Source organism: Meleagris gallopavo, chromosome 3, assembly GCF_905368555.1.
Source record: "Meleagris gallopavo chromosome 3, MGAL_WU_HG_1.1, whole genome shotgun sequence".
Lineage (NCBI taxonomy): Eukaryota > Metazoa > Chordata > Aves > Galliformes > Phasianidae > Meleagris > Meleagris gallopavo.
The window spans coordinates 73,606,412-73,619,969 of NC_139406.1; the positions used below are offsets into that span (position 1 = coordinate 73,606,412).

General features: G+C 37.4%; 1 protein-coding gene across 6 annotated transcripts in view; it reads right to left on the reverse strand.

Annotated features, from left to right (window-relative positions):
• RGS22 (regulator of G protein signaling 22) overlaps positions 1-13,558 on the reverse strand; it is a 66,193-nt gene that overhangs the window by 32,825 nt on the left and 19,810 nt on the right. For all 6 annotated transcript variants that reach the window (XM_019614169.3, XM_085221475.1, XM_085221474.1 and 3 more), the window contains 7 exons: positions 12,146-12,821; positions 11,477-11,638; positions 10,413-10,593; positions 8,794-8,870; positions 8,196-8,301; positions 6,207-6,332; positions 4,539-4,640 (listed from right to left, as the gene is read on the reverse strand). In XM_019614169.3, coding sequence (XP_019469714.2) covers positions 4,539-4,640; positions 6,207-6,332; positions 8,196-8,301; positions 8,794-8,870; positions 10,413-10,593; positions 11,477-11,638; positions 12,146-12,821 — 1,430 coding nt within the window. The remainder of the gene's footprint in view (positions 1-4,538; positions 4,641-6,206; positions 6,333-8,195; positions 8,302-8,793; positions 8,871-10,412; positions 10,594-11,476; positions 11,639-12,145; positions 12,822-13,558) is intronic.

Sequence of the window (13,558 nt, forward strand, 5' to 3'; positions counted from 1 at the left end):
TTCTTTAGAACTGACCAAAAAAATATCTTAGCCTTAAGGGTAGGAAATTCTCCAAGGCCACACAGAGGATAAGGGACCCTTATGAGGAAAGACTGAGCGCCCTGGGGCTGTTCAGTCTGGAGAGAGGAAGGCTGAGAGAGGATCCCAGCAATGCTTATAAATATCTAAAATGCCAGAGTCAAGTGGATGGGGCCAGACTCTTTTTGGTGGTGCCCAGCAACAGGACAAGGGGCAGTGTATCAAATGTACAAAATGTACAAAAACACAGCAAGTTCCATACAAACATGAGAAAGAACTTTACGTTGAAAGTGACAGAGTATTGGAACAGGCTGCCCAAAGAGGCTGTGGAGTCTCCTCCTCTGGAGATATCCAAAACCTATCTGGATACTTTCCTGTGCAACCTATTCTAGGGAATCTGCTGTAGAACAGAGTTGGACTGGATAATCTCCAGAGGTCCTTTCCAACTCCTTCCATTCTGTGATTCTGTAAAGAGGCTTTGAGCAAAAGGAATTGATAATCTGCTCACATAAACACTTTTGTAATATTTTGCCATATTAGGGACTGCTTTTGCTGCCTGCTCTACCTGCAGAATGGCCCACTAGCCCTGCTTAATTTCATATGCAAAACTAGAGCGTAATAGAGAGAGACTTTTTTTCCATAAATAATTGTTAAGGGTAGTATTACATGTAAAGCAGAAATTAAGAGGAGGTTAATCCAGCTGTAGCTCTTCTCTAAACTCAGAGAACCAGATCCCCAGGTAGCCAGGACAGCTTCTTCCCTTTTCAAAGGTGCAGATTTGCATTGTCTGATGATTTGGTGTGATGACATCTATTTGTTTTCGTGTAGGAATCCATTGCTATGAGATTTGACCCAGCAAGTGAAAACATAGCATCACAAAGTGACTAAGTGACTGCATGCATTTGTGGATGAGAGTAGAATCAAGAAGAATCTTTCACCTTACGCCCCTTGCTGATGTTTCAGGACCATCCGTGAATCTGCACTGGTTTCAATGCAAGGACTATAGGGAGAACAGCTGCTAAGAGTTTTAGACGTGTCAGAAAGAGTAAAAACTTCTGTGTTCAGAGCCTCCAACACAATGACGTTAGCAAGACAAAAGAGGGAAAAAAAAACAAGTACTGTATCCTTTTAAAATTAATATTCATAGCCTTTTTTGATTCCTACATCATGGAATTTTTTTTGTTTTCCCAGCCACAGTGAAACTGCTTTTGAACAATGTTCTTTTAGAACATTTTTAGAACATTCTTTTAGAATCAACAGAAAAAATATATATATATGAACTTAAAGATTATAAATTTCATAGAAAAATCTTAGACAATTGAAATCAAGTGCACATTATGCTTCATTTACTCTATGTTTTGTTTCTTCTGTAAAACAAAAAGAATTTTCCTACCTGCCAGCCATATTTTCCTATGAGTGTTTTAGAAGAAGCAATGGATCTAACCCAAAACCCTGATCTAGAAATTCGATCCAAGTTTGCATCTCAACATTTCTCATGATAGCACAAATCTGAAGATATGAAATGCTTAGGAAATTCAAATTAAGATTTTGGCATCATTTATTAATTTCCAAATTGTGGAATGTTCAGGCTTTGGGTTTTGGTGTGAATTCACTCCAGATGAGAAGGCTTTGGTAGGCAATCTCAAAATGACTAGAGTAAAGCAAGAAACACAAAAAAGATTTAAAGTCCAAGTGCTTCATATTGCTGCCCAAGGTGTGGATATTTCTCTGATCTAAATGAGGGGCCTGTGCAGCTGTTTGACAGAATCACATGAAGGGAAATATACAATGCACTGACTGGTCTTAAATGGAATGGATAAACTGCCTGAACCCCCATCATCACTTCCCACCAACATAAACCTGTTTCTGACACTAAAACTTCACAGTAATGAAAATTCCCTTTACCTAAATTCATTCTAGTGCTAAAATATTGTATTTCCCATAACAATATTAAAGTTTCTATCTCTAAGTTGCTTTTCTTTGCTTTTTTTTTTTTTTTTTGGTCAAAAACTACAACATCTGTTTCTTTATTGTTTTTCTTTCCCAATTTATTTTACACTCCTATGTGCATTTTTTATAGTGAATAACCACATATTTTCCTAGATGATTACTGGTACCCATCATTCATCTTATGCATCACATTTCATCCTCAACTGTAGCTTTTTTTCCCCCTGAATGAATGAATATACACCCTGGAATGTGTTTCCTTACTCTATCATAAAGCTGAGATAAAAATACCTAACAAATGTAACAATGAGTAGCAGACACACAGTAATACAGGCTTGCTCTTGTTCCTAACAGGAAGCAGGCAGAACACATACAGAATACTCTGCATGTCTCTCTTTGTAATAAATAGTAAAATATATATGATGATGTGTTCGTAGAATTTGATTCACATTCTCTTAGGAGAATTTGGAATGACTATCTTATTGTGCCAAAGGTGAGCACAGAATTTGGGAAAGCATCTTTTCCATAAGCAGACCCTGTAGATTGGATGCAGCTTGACTCTTAACAGTGTTCCAATGAAAACAAGAATAATTTTTGTGCAGCCTTAAAAGGCAAGCTTGAGAATGATACCAAATGTTGCAGCACATGTGTTGATTTGTTATGTTACGTTTCAGCTGTTAGTTATGCTAATGGAACAGTTTCGCATATTTCGTTTTGATGTATTTACTTTAATGGTTATGTGCATGTAGTTCTCTGCAATTGCCTAGTAACACAGATTGCACGATGTTCTGCTGTCACCACCAGGCCAGCACTGGAAATAAGATAAGAAAAAGAAAAAAGACCTGGGCCTTAATTTTCAGCCATGCAACCTTTGCAAAATGAGTGGCAGCGAGTGCAAAATTAAAACTAATTAAAAACGGAATTAAAAAAACATTGTAGAGCCATAACCTAAGATTTTTTTCTACCAAAAAAAAAGGGGGGGGGAGGAAATCAAGATTCAGTAGGTAAAAATATGCTTAAAAGAAGAAGAGGAAGGGGAAGGAGAACTGGAAGATATTTCTCATGCTTTTAGCAGAGTGACACTGCAATGCGCCCAACTCTCTGATTAAGAAAACTGTGCCCACAAATTCCACAGTAAATTTGGGGCAGTATAACTTTTCCTAATGGGAAATGGAATTCATCCAATCTCCCACATCCTGACATTTCCCAGAGTAACATTCCCTATCAGGTTTCCCAAAAGGTCATCTAGTTAAGCATGCAGCAAGCAGAGACTCAGTTTTGAAGGGATGTAAAAACAGGGACGATGACTGTGCTGACCAATGTGCTTGTCCTTCTTTGGTAACAGTTCTGGAGAAGGACTCTAGGAAAGGCAGAGAGTTTACATTCCTGTTGTGAATGAGGTCCCTTGCCATCGGCTTGGGCCATCTGGATGGTCTGCCTTAGGGACACCATTAGTAGCACTTAGTTTCAAGCTGTACTAGAGTGGGAAAAAATAAACAAGGTAGCACTTCAGGTTGTCAAGTTTGTTACAGGAAAGAGGGAGTACAAGCCTCAGCCTAGAGTTTCCATACTAACACTAATTCAAGTGAAAATTCGGACAAATATACAAATTTCTGTCATTCCCCCCAGTGAAACTTTGAAATAGGAAGAGAAGACAAATTCAAGATGCTCAGTAACATAAGCCATACAACGAGATTATTCTCCACTGCTCCCTACAGATATTTATTCCAATGACATCTGAAGTAGTTTTGCTCTATTACAGCATATACTCAAATATGCAGATAGAATATACTCCTACACAAGGTTTACAGAGGAAAAACAGACTGAAGTTTCACAAAATGATGTTAAAATTTGCTTAGAATCCTTCTAAAAATATCACACTGCTGCAGACTCCTTCTCTGGCAGTATCAGGCTATTCTGCAGTCAGTGAGAGCTATCAGCACCTACGGCCCACAGTGAACTGCTTTATTTCTACTTTATTCCATGACTTAAAGTGCATATGCAATTAAAAATTCTTGTTTATAGGAAACATCCTTTCCACTGCAAAGTAAATAAGTGTGTGGGTGTGGAAGAAAACTGTGTAAACAATATAATTATGTCCTAGCAGTCAGAAAAGGTAAAACAAGCGTGACAGCTTGAAGGTCCATTTTCATGACTTAGGGTCATTATATGAAGTCTGGTCTATGAGACTTGCAATTCTAACCCACACAGGAGATGGAAAGAAAGGTAAAGCACAAGAAGATGATTCATAAAAAATGTTATCACAGATGTTAACACTAACCAGGCAGTTTCCAAATACAACGCAGAGTAGCAAAGGGGAGATTAGGTAAACTGAGCAGAATAGATAAAGCTGGGAACAGACAACAGAGCCTAGAAATCCAACTATGCGTGTGTAACATTTACATCAAGTAATCCAGTGGAAGTAAGCCAGAGAGCCTCTTTTACTGTCTAGAACCCAGATATACTTCGGTGTGAGTTGTCAAGATTTGGAAACATTTCTATTTTCTATCTTTTTCAATCTTTACACTGAACAAGTGTATTTGTGAAGGAAAAACACATTATTTACAACTTACTTGAGCTTGCCTGCATATTTTAAAGGGATGAAGAGTTTCTTGGTAGAAAAGCTGATGATAAGCCTGTAGGTCAGACCAAAAGTACGCACTGTTCTTCCACAACTAAGGAAGAAAAAAACTGTAAGTTATTGCTACTCAAATATCAGGTCTTTATAAAAAAGGTTGAGTTTCCAGTGCAAGTAATTATTTAACTCATAATAAATCAAGCTCAATTTAAGATGGATTTAATCTTCTGTTGCTTGTTGGCAAAAGGACAATATATTTAATGGCATCATCACTATGATACTATGTCTTTTATTGTATCCTTTATGCATTTATTTATGCCATTAAAATTGTTAACATTGTAGTTAACATTTGAAGAGTAACCACATTTCAGTGGCATAAAGCCAGCACTTAAGAAGAAATGCTGATAATGGACATGCAAAACTCGTGCCATGGCTAAATAGCATTTTGTAGCAATAACCAAAACAATTAAATGTTGTGTACTTAACATATGTTACTGTGACAATCACTGCATTTTAATTATATGAATTTCTGAGGCTCAGAATCTTGGCCCTAGTTCACAAATTCAAACAAATGTCAAGCTATCTTTCAGCAAAAGGAGTCTAGATATTTCCTGAAGTCCACTCCTTTAATTATGCACTTATGGGGTTTGAATCAGAAAAATACCATAAGCCCCCATCCCCCCATCACCGAACAATAATTAATCTGTGGCAGAGAACTGCTCCACAGACTGTAGCCCACCAAACCTGGCATATGAATGAAATAGGTTCCACAGTTGTAGATCTTAAGGAAATAATTTTCAAATGAGTCTGCCACCTGCAAATGCTAGGGTGAATGTGGGTGTGTGCCTATCTCCCATGAAAAATAGGTTATTTTTACCTAGATTTCTAACTATACACCTTCAACATTTTTAGCTTAAGGTATACAGCTGAGGAAACGTTGGCTATTCCTTTCTGGTAGCCAAAAGCATTTCTGGCTACTGCTGCTGGATTCTGGGTCGTGACAATGATGAAACAGATGTCCATCTTAGCTGTATTCAAGTCACCACTAAACATTCAATGTTTCTCAAAAACTACTAAGCACCGACTCAAATTGATAAATTGTTCTAACCAATTGTTCTAACCAGTCCTCAATTTACATCCAGCAATGGATGATGACTGCTGACTGCAGGCAAGAAATAGTGTTGCGTTTCTCAGAAATTCAAGAAGCTTCATGGAAGTAGAAGAACGTCTTTAAAACATTGAAGATTTTGGACATTACTAACTCAACAAGCAAGGAAGCAGATTATCATGACTAATAGCTCAGTGGATTTTCCATCTTAATAAAAAATGTTTTTGTGGGTTAAGACCTCATTTTTTCTGCCAAGTTAAAGGCTAGTTTTTAAAAATGATTAGTCTTTTTTTTATCCCTGATGGTACATTCAGATTTCCAATAGGTTTGAGACAGTTAGGATCTGACAGCTTGGTTAAGACCTGTCATTAGTTTGAATATACACATGAACAGTTTACTGTTGTTGAGGGATTGTAGTCTCACAAGTAATAATTCATCCAGTCATCAATCTTTCGTTCTCTTTTTTTTTTTTTTTTTTCAGTCTGGCTGCCCTCTATAACTTGGCATTCAGTCAATTGCAGACTAAATTATCACAGGGTAGGAAAATACTCATACCTTATTCCCTGACTTCTCACAGAAGTGTGTGAAGTAGTAACCTGCTCTGTTCTCCAGATAAAGAGACTGCAGCATGTTTTCCATTCTTGATCCCCTTAAGATAACACTGCCAGCAGCACTTTTTCCCTGGACAAAAAAGTATATAGTTATACAACAAGAAATAACAGACTTCCATTATTTCAAATGTCAGTACATTGCAATGGAGAGCTGTGCAGAGTGTTCAATTAGTATCTTCATCCCAAGAAATCAGACTCCATTTTCTATTACATATACAATATATCATAGCTCTCCATATATTTTTCCCTCCAAATATTTATGTCTCATGGAATAAATCTGATTACTTAAGGTGCACTGAGTAACAAAACGATCATAGTATCCTTTAGAAAGTTCCCTGAAACTGGAAAAGAAATGAGGCCATAATTCTGTTGTGACCTATTTAGCACTGAATTCAGGGAGTTCCAGTAATACTAAGCCATAACACTTAGGTGTCAAAAGCTATCTCAGTTCAGGCAATTGTGTTTTGTACTAGCAGAAGTTGACAAGTGGTATTTGATTCAGCCTACGATGGAATGAAAGATGCATCTGTTGGAGTTATGCCACTGATTTCATGAACAAAACCATCAGTATTTTAGGGGACAGGAAATCCATGCCCTTTACTGCAGATAGCTGCAAGAGCATAAGAGGAAGAATGTATCCATTTTCCCAAGGCTCACAGAGAAGCCAGAGGAGGTTACAAACTAGTACATTAAATTCTGATGCTCATGAAAGAAACTTTGGCTGGCCTGACAACTCTGATAGAAAAGGTAGGAGTAGATGAGTGTTGTGATTGACAACCAGCTTCTTTCCAAGCAGTAACAGGGATGGAGAAGGGTGGGAGGAAGCAAGCTTCAGAAGCAGAGCAGGAAGATCCTACTTCCCAGCAGGAATTTAAATGATGGATCCCCACATTCCTTTTTACACTGTATTTGTAATAGCAAATTTTGGGGTCCTGACTGTAGGCTCCAGTCTAGACCTGTAGATGCAAACTGTTAATATTTTACTTCCTTCAGCAGAGAGAAACCATGCGTAACAAAGGTATATGACATCTAATAATCATGATGTGAACAAACATTTCTTAAATATAAGTTTCTAACTGTAAATGTCCCTAACTGCAAATACAAGATTTTTCTTCTGTCACAATTAACAGTGAAATAAAAGAGTGCAATGAAGTAACAAGCAAAGTACGATTTTGATGTGAAAAACAAATAATTGTGTCCAACTGATTGACAAACTACATGCATTTCTAAACAGGCCCAGATCTCAGACCTTTTTTTTTTGGTTTTGAGGCCGTGGGTATCAGTACCTCTGTGAAAAAGCAAACCGTTTTGAGAACAGCTCACAAACATTTAAGTTTTGGATAAGTTTTAAATTGCCAAATCTGGACATCACAAATGCTCAATTTGTCTCCATTTTAATAGTGATTACGAAAAGGTTCTTCTGTGCAGCCTGCCTTTCATGAGGCTTGCTGGTTTGAGGGCTTGCTTAACAAGTAATAATTCAAAAGACAAGAGAATAAAGTACACAAGCAATAAATATGAATTTTACAACTGAAATATTTTCCTCTGATGAATTTTAGTAAGTTAGTAACTTCCTTGGGCAGATTCAGTTCTCAGTTACATTGTAAGTCTGGTATAGTTTCTTGACAGTGATTCCACTGAAGCAATTATCCAGTGAGTTTTCCATAGTAGTCTATTGAACACATGGTCACCATGGAAAACATCAAAATTTTCTAGTGAAAATAAACTGCTGTATGTGCCATGATCTCCCATCAACTATGTGACAGATGCCACACACAAAACGCTAACATTCTAATTACACCTCTGCAAAAGGCATTGACATTCACATAATCAAACTAATTTCCCCCCACCATTGCCTACACCCCCTTTGATACTACAGAATAAAATATTTTAACCCATAATTCAAGACAATTAAAGTTTAAGTACTACTTACTGGGAGCAACTCAGCATAGGTGTACCTTCTATGAGCCAAGTGTTTTGTTTCTGTAGTTTCATCCAAAGCTAAGCAATGGATCATGTCCCTGCTCACTGACTCTGGCCTGAATCCATGAACAAATAAAAATTTCAGTATTTATTTACCAAAAAACTAGGACTTTCTGTGAATTAAACAACTAAGAAGGGATATTAGACAGGCAGAATGACATAGGAAACAGCAGAGGAAAAGTAAATGAGTTCCAATTTATGTAGAGGAACATCTTTTGTATGTAACCCTGTGGAAATCACTAACACAGTGCATCTTTGAGGTTAAGTGCTCAAGGTGTGTTAAAAGAATATAAACATACATAGAGAGAATATCAGTGCTTACACAGGAAAGAATAAAAATCTCATATTTAGAAAAATTAAACCTTTTATGTCATGGAATAAACAAAAGAAGAAAATCTCCATGCAAGCAATCTGTATCGTAACTATGCATCACTAAGCAGATTGATTGATTAAATGTATTTCATGACAACTGTAGAATCTAGCAGCCTCTGTTAAATATTTTGTGTATATTGGTGTTGAGAAAGACATAGAAAGACTTTCATGCTTACCAATTTCTACTGCTAAGAAAGTCATCCCTCCGGGAGCTTTGTCTTGATGACAAGGCAGGTGATAATCTTGATGAACCCTTCAAAGAGAAATCCAGTGTGTCTAATTTCAATAAAGTTGTTGGTGTACTAGTCTTACTTTTATGAAAGACATAGAAGAAAATAGGGCAATTCAGGTTATTTTTTCACCCTGGAGTTTTCTTAACGTGTTCTCATTAACTACTTACAAATATTAAAGGTTTTTCAGCGTCATTATTCCTTATCAGTCACACTATGTAAATCTGGAAATTGCAAAATAATTTTCTGAATATCTTCCAAGATTTTTCAGCACACCTTTATGACCATTCTAGCTTAGAAATTACAATTTTAGCAAGCAGAAATACGTTATTACATGTACTTTGCATGGAATTACACAGAGATTACAGAACAACAGATAAGTATGCTTTGTGAATCTCTGTGAACATAGACATAATCTCAGAACAAGAGAGAAAGAAGGCATCCTGCTACACTGTCACCAATTCATTATGAACAAAATAATTCTGTGACTTTTTGGAAATGCCAGTTGCATTCAGAGTGCCTTCAGAAATTCAGCCTGAGTTGCTTCTCTTTCTAAGCTTTTACAAGCACAATAGAGGTGGAAGATTCAGAAGCCCATATTTCCCACAGCAAAAAAAAAGCAAGAAGTGTTTCGTCAGCTGAATTCCGTGATTTGTGGGTTCCAGGTCACAGTTTTCTTCAAGTGCTGACAGGGGCTAGAAAACCCACAGAGTTAGGAACCTGTCTCCATGACCTACTGCTAGTCCTCAGCCATTAGCACATTTGTCTCTGTAAGAAGCAACTGCTTCTGGCCCACTCCTGTTGTGCTCGACAGGATCTCGGTCCTGAGCCTAGCCACTTCTGAACAAGAAATTTGTCCCACTGTTTTTCCTCCATCATCTCCATGAATTAGCTTTTGAAAACACACATTATAATTGTAATCTAAAACTATCCACTTTAAAGTAACAGAGGTTTGTTTAAGCAAATCTGTGTCATAGACCATCTAGTTCTTCGTGGAGCCAAAGTGTAGATTCACATTCTCCAAGTATCTTTTGCCCTGAGACTTAACACAGTGTTACTGAAAACCTGCGGGCCAATGCAATCAACTCTCAGATTAAGTCTTTCAAGAAAAAGAAGAGTCAAAACTGAACTGGCCACCTGCATATGTGGCCACTGATTGAAGGACCGTGGTAATAGGAACTGGGCAAAACTGCTCTTTTTACAAATATGAAGGTAGATTTGTTGTAGGAGTTACTCTGAATTAAGTCTGGTTGAAGGAATCTGGAATCTGGGTTGCTAGATCCTTAAACCTGCAGGTCTGAGAATGTCAAGATGAAACGTATTCAAAAGATTTATGAAATAGCCAGGATAACTGAAAAGATAATATGGTTCAATTTACAGTGATCTGATGCATAAAATACCATAAAATGATACTGCAATTTTTAATATAATCTTCTGCAGGAGACAAGCTTGCTAAATCTTGACTTCCTAACAAGCATGATATTTTTATCATGTTCAATTCAAACAGTTTTATAACTATTTTTGATGAGACCGGGCTTTGATCTCAATGTCATGACACTACCCACCTGAGGAAGGGAAGGTGGTATCCCAGGCATACAAGACTTAGTTGTTAAAGGCAGCAATGATACCATTTGTGGAAAAGGATCAGTGTCCACCCTTGGTCTCTCTTGGCATGTATGCCAGAACTTCAGCTTTGCACTGGCAGTTTCTATCGCTGTTGAATGAGTAACACAAAATCTGGGACCCCTTAAAAAAGAAATATATGAATAAATGAAATACTGAGATATTTGGCTTAATGGTGTTTACTTTATCAATATATAGTAAAAGTACGTCGAATTAAAAAACAAAGATATGCTTAGACGCTGCATTCCTCCAAATTTAGAAACAAGTTACACCTAAATAAATTTGCAAATACTGCACCATTACAAAGTTATCTTTATGTAAGTCTACATTAGGATGTGCCACATTCATCCTACAGCAAGGAATATGAGAATTTTAGGTCACAGGACAGAGATCACAACTCTCATGAGGCTCCACAGCAAAGTACACTATTGCAGTTATTCATTTCTGCCTGTGATTTGTTGGTACCTCTTGGGGAGGAGAGAAGACCTTCAAACATTTAGCTGATGTTTTCAAAGCAGGCTAGAATTTGTATCCTTGCTTAAGCTGTCAGTATGTAAAGGCATTTTGTATAACAGACATTAAACAGTGAAGTCTCAAGGTCACATTCCACATAGATGTATACACAGAGCATCCTCAGAAACTTGAGGAAGTCATTTTGGGGAATAGGTTAGGGCAGAATTAACTTTCTCTGCCTAGGGAGATTTCCCTACCCTGCAGCCATAAGTCTATTAGAGTGGTATCCAAGGTAGCTATACAAAAAGAAGCTCAGATGCTCTGGCAGTAATATAAGTAGGGTTCAGTAAAGCAGATCTACCTGTTTTCTGGGCAGACTGCAGTTTAGTTTAATCTCAACTAAAAGTGAGAGACCACATCTGCTATTATTTATGTGGCATTACTTCTCATAATTGCAATAGGAGAAACGAGATGAAATAAAAATATTGGACTGATAAAAGAAAATAAAATTTGTTAAAAAGTAGAATCTTAGTTCAAGTCCTTTTTCCCATACCAGTAAAGAAGAAGAGGTTTCACTGCTTCAGGCTGAATCTGTCTTAAATGCCTTGTATTCCACTGATCTCCATGTAGTAGATCAAGTCTGAGTAACACTTCGGAAGTGAGGAAATAGTCTCCACTGCTCAGTAGATAGAGTTTTTTCATTTTATCAAGTTGCCTTGAGCAAACAAAAATAGTCACATAAGCATGTATCAGATGCTATACAGAACTAAGTACAGTTCATTCTACTGGTTAAACTGCTGTAATGTGATGTAATGTCTTTAACTGCAAGTGTCAGAAGTTTCCACAAATTAGAGACAGGTTGTGTATAACAAAAAATGTACAGTGCCCTAGAATAGACAATCTGAATCTAGTAGTCTTTCGTTAAAGTAGTTTGTCATGTAGAATACTCCATTTGTGATTTTAATTTCTTCTATTTTCTTTGTATTTATTGCTTCATGTTCTTCAAATTTCTTTCTAACAAAGCCTTAACACTAAGGTGATTCTGACTTATGTTATCTTCATCATCTTCAGAAGAGTCATCCCTGACTTACTTGTCAGGACACTCATAATTAATTGTGTTAATTCTATTCAAACACTGTCATTATTTATTCTGAAATCTCAAAACTTCCATTGATCAGTGTTACAAGTATAAAAACAATAAGTGCTAAATAATGAGAAATACCTTTGCTGCCTTGTAGTGTCCTTAAGAACCTTTAGTCTTTCAATATCCATCCAGAGCCACCAATACCTCTCACCAAGCGTTCCTTTAATGAATTTCTTGAATCTTTCAAACTCATTTCTGTTGCCAGTGTCATAAGTTCTGTGGTTAATACACCAAGCAGCCCTACTGTCCGCCCCATTGCTTTCAGAGCTTGATCTTAAGCTCACTTCTTCAGCATCTCGTTCCCTCATATCTCCCATGGAGTCCACGACAGTAAATGGAGAAGAACTTTGGGATAAGAGTGGATCTTCAGTACCACAGGCAAATTCATTATTTGATAACTCATGTATAAATGTCTTAGGCTGTTTAGGGAAATCCACATCACTCTCAGTCTCACCAAGTGGCTTTTGTGTGAGTTCTGAAATTGATTCCTTTGTTACAAATTGAGTATATGATGGTATTAATTCCTCCAGTTGCTGAAGAGTTGCATTTTCCTGTCCTTCTTCAGCCGTGCTCTCCAAATTCTGGTCTGGATAAACTCCTAGCTGCGTGTAGGAAAGAGGTTCAGCAATGGCCATAGAATAGCCCTCCTCAGATTCTCTTGATCTCTCCCTAAAAATGCTGTCTTCTTTGGGTGATGTCCTTGAAGAGGAACGAAATCTGCAGTGGTCATATTCCTTAGATAGGGAACCTGCTTCTGCATTAAATCAGAAAATATTACTGACCACTCTTTTGGAACAGGACTGTCCTTTTGCACATTTTCCAAAGCAACATATTTTTGTTGTTGAGGTGCTTCTGCTGTTGCTGTCTGGCTAGAAACTTAACCCCACGACTCACAGACTCATTTCTCTATCGAAGTTCAACAGAATAGCAGAGCTCAGAAAAGCTCCCTCCGGAGCCAGCTATCTTGGTTACTCAGCTGAATATCCATGCTCCTCAACACTTATTAAACCACTTTGTTGTGCTACAATACCTAGTTTCTTTTCTAAGTATTTGGTTATGGTATGATAAAAGTCACCATCTGTAGCAGGATTTTTTTCTCTTTAGGCATGAGGAAGCTAGTAAGTTAGAACTCTTAGTCTGCTTATATTGACTCCTGAACTGGCCTTGGCTAGTTGTGTAAAGTCTTGACACATACAGGGGGATGACAAAGCATATTATATCAAGGTCTTTGAAAACATTTAAGAGACCTACAGTCCAGTCTGCCACTCAGACATGGCTTCTTTCTATTTGAGATGTCTCATAACTAGCAAGTTCAGAACAGTGACCAGCCCTGTTTGTTTGTTTTTGTCAACACAACCTCACTCCTCCTTGTGCCCTTGTTATTAATCATGCCCTGCCATTCCAGACTGCTGAGACAAAAGACCTTTCAGCTTTGACTTGCTCAGGTACCTTTTCTAATTCTGAAATTTCTGAAACTCTTTAAACAAATCA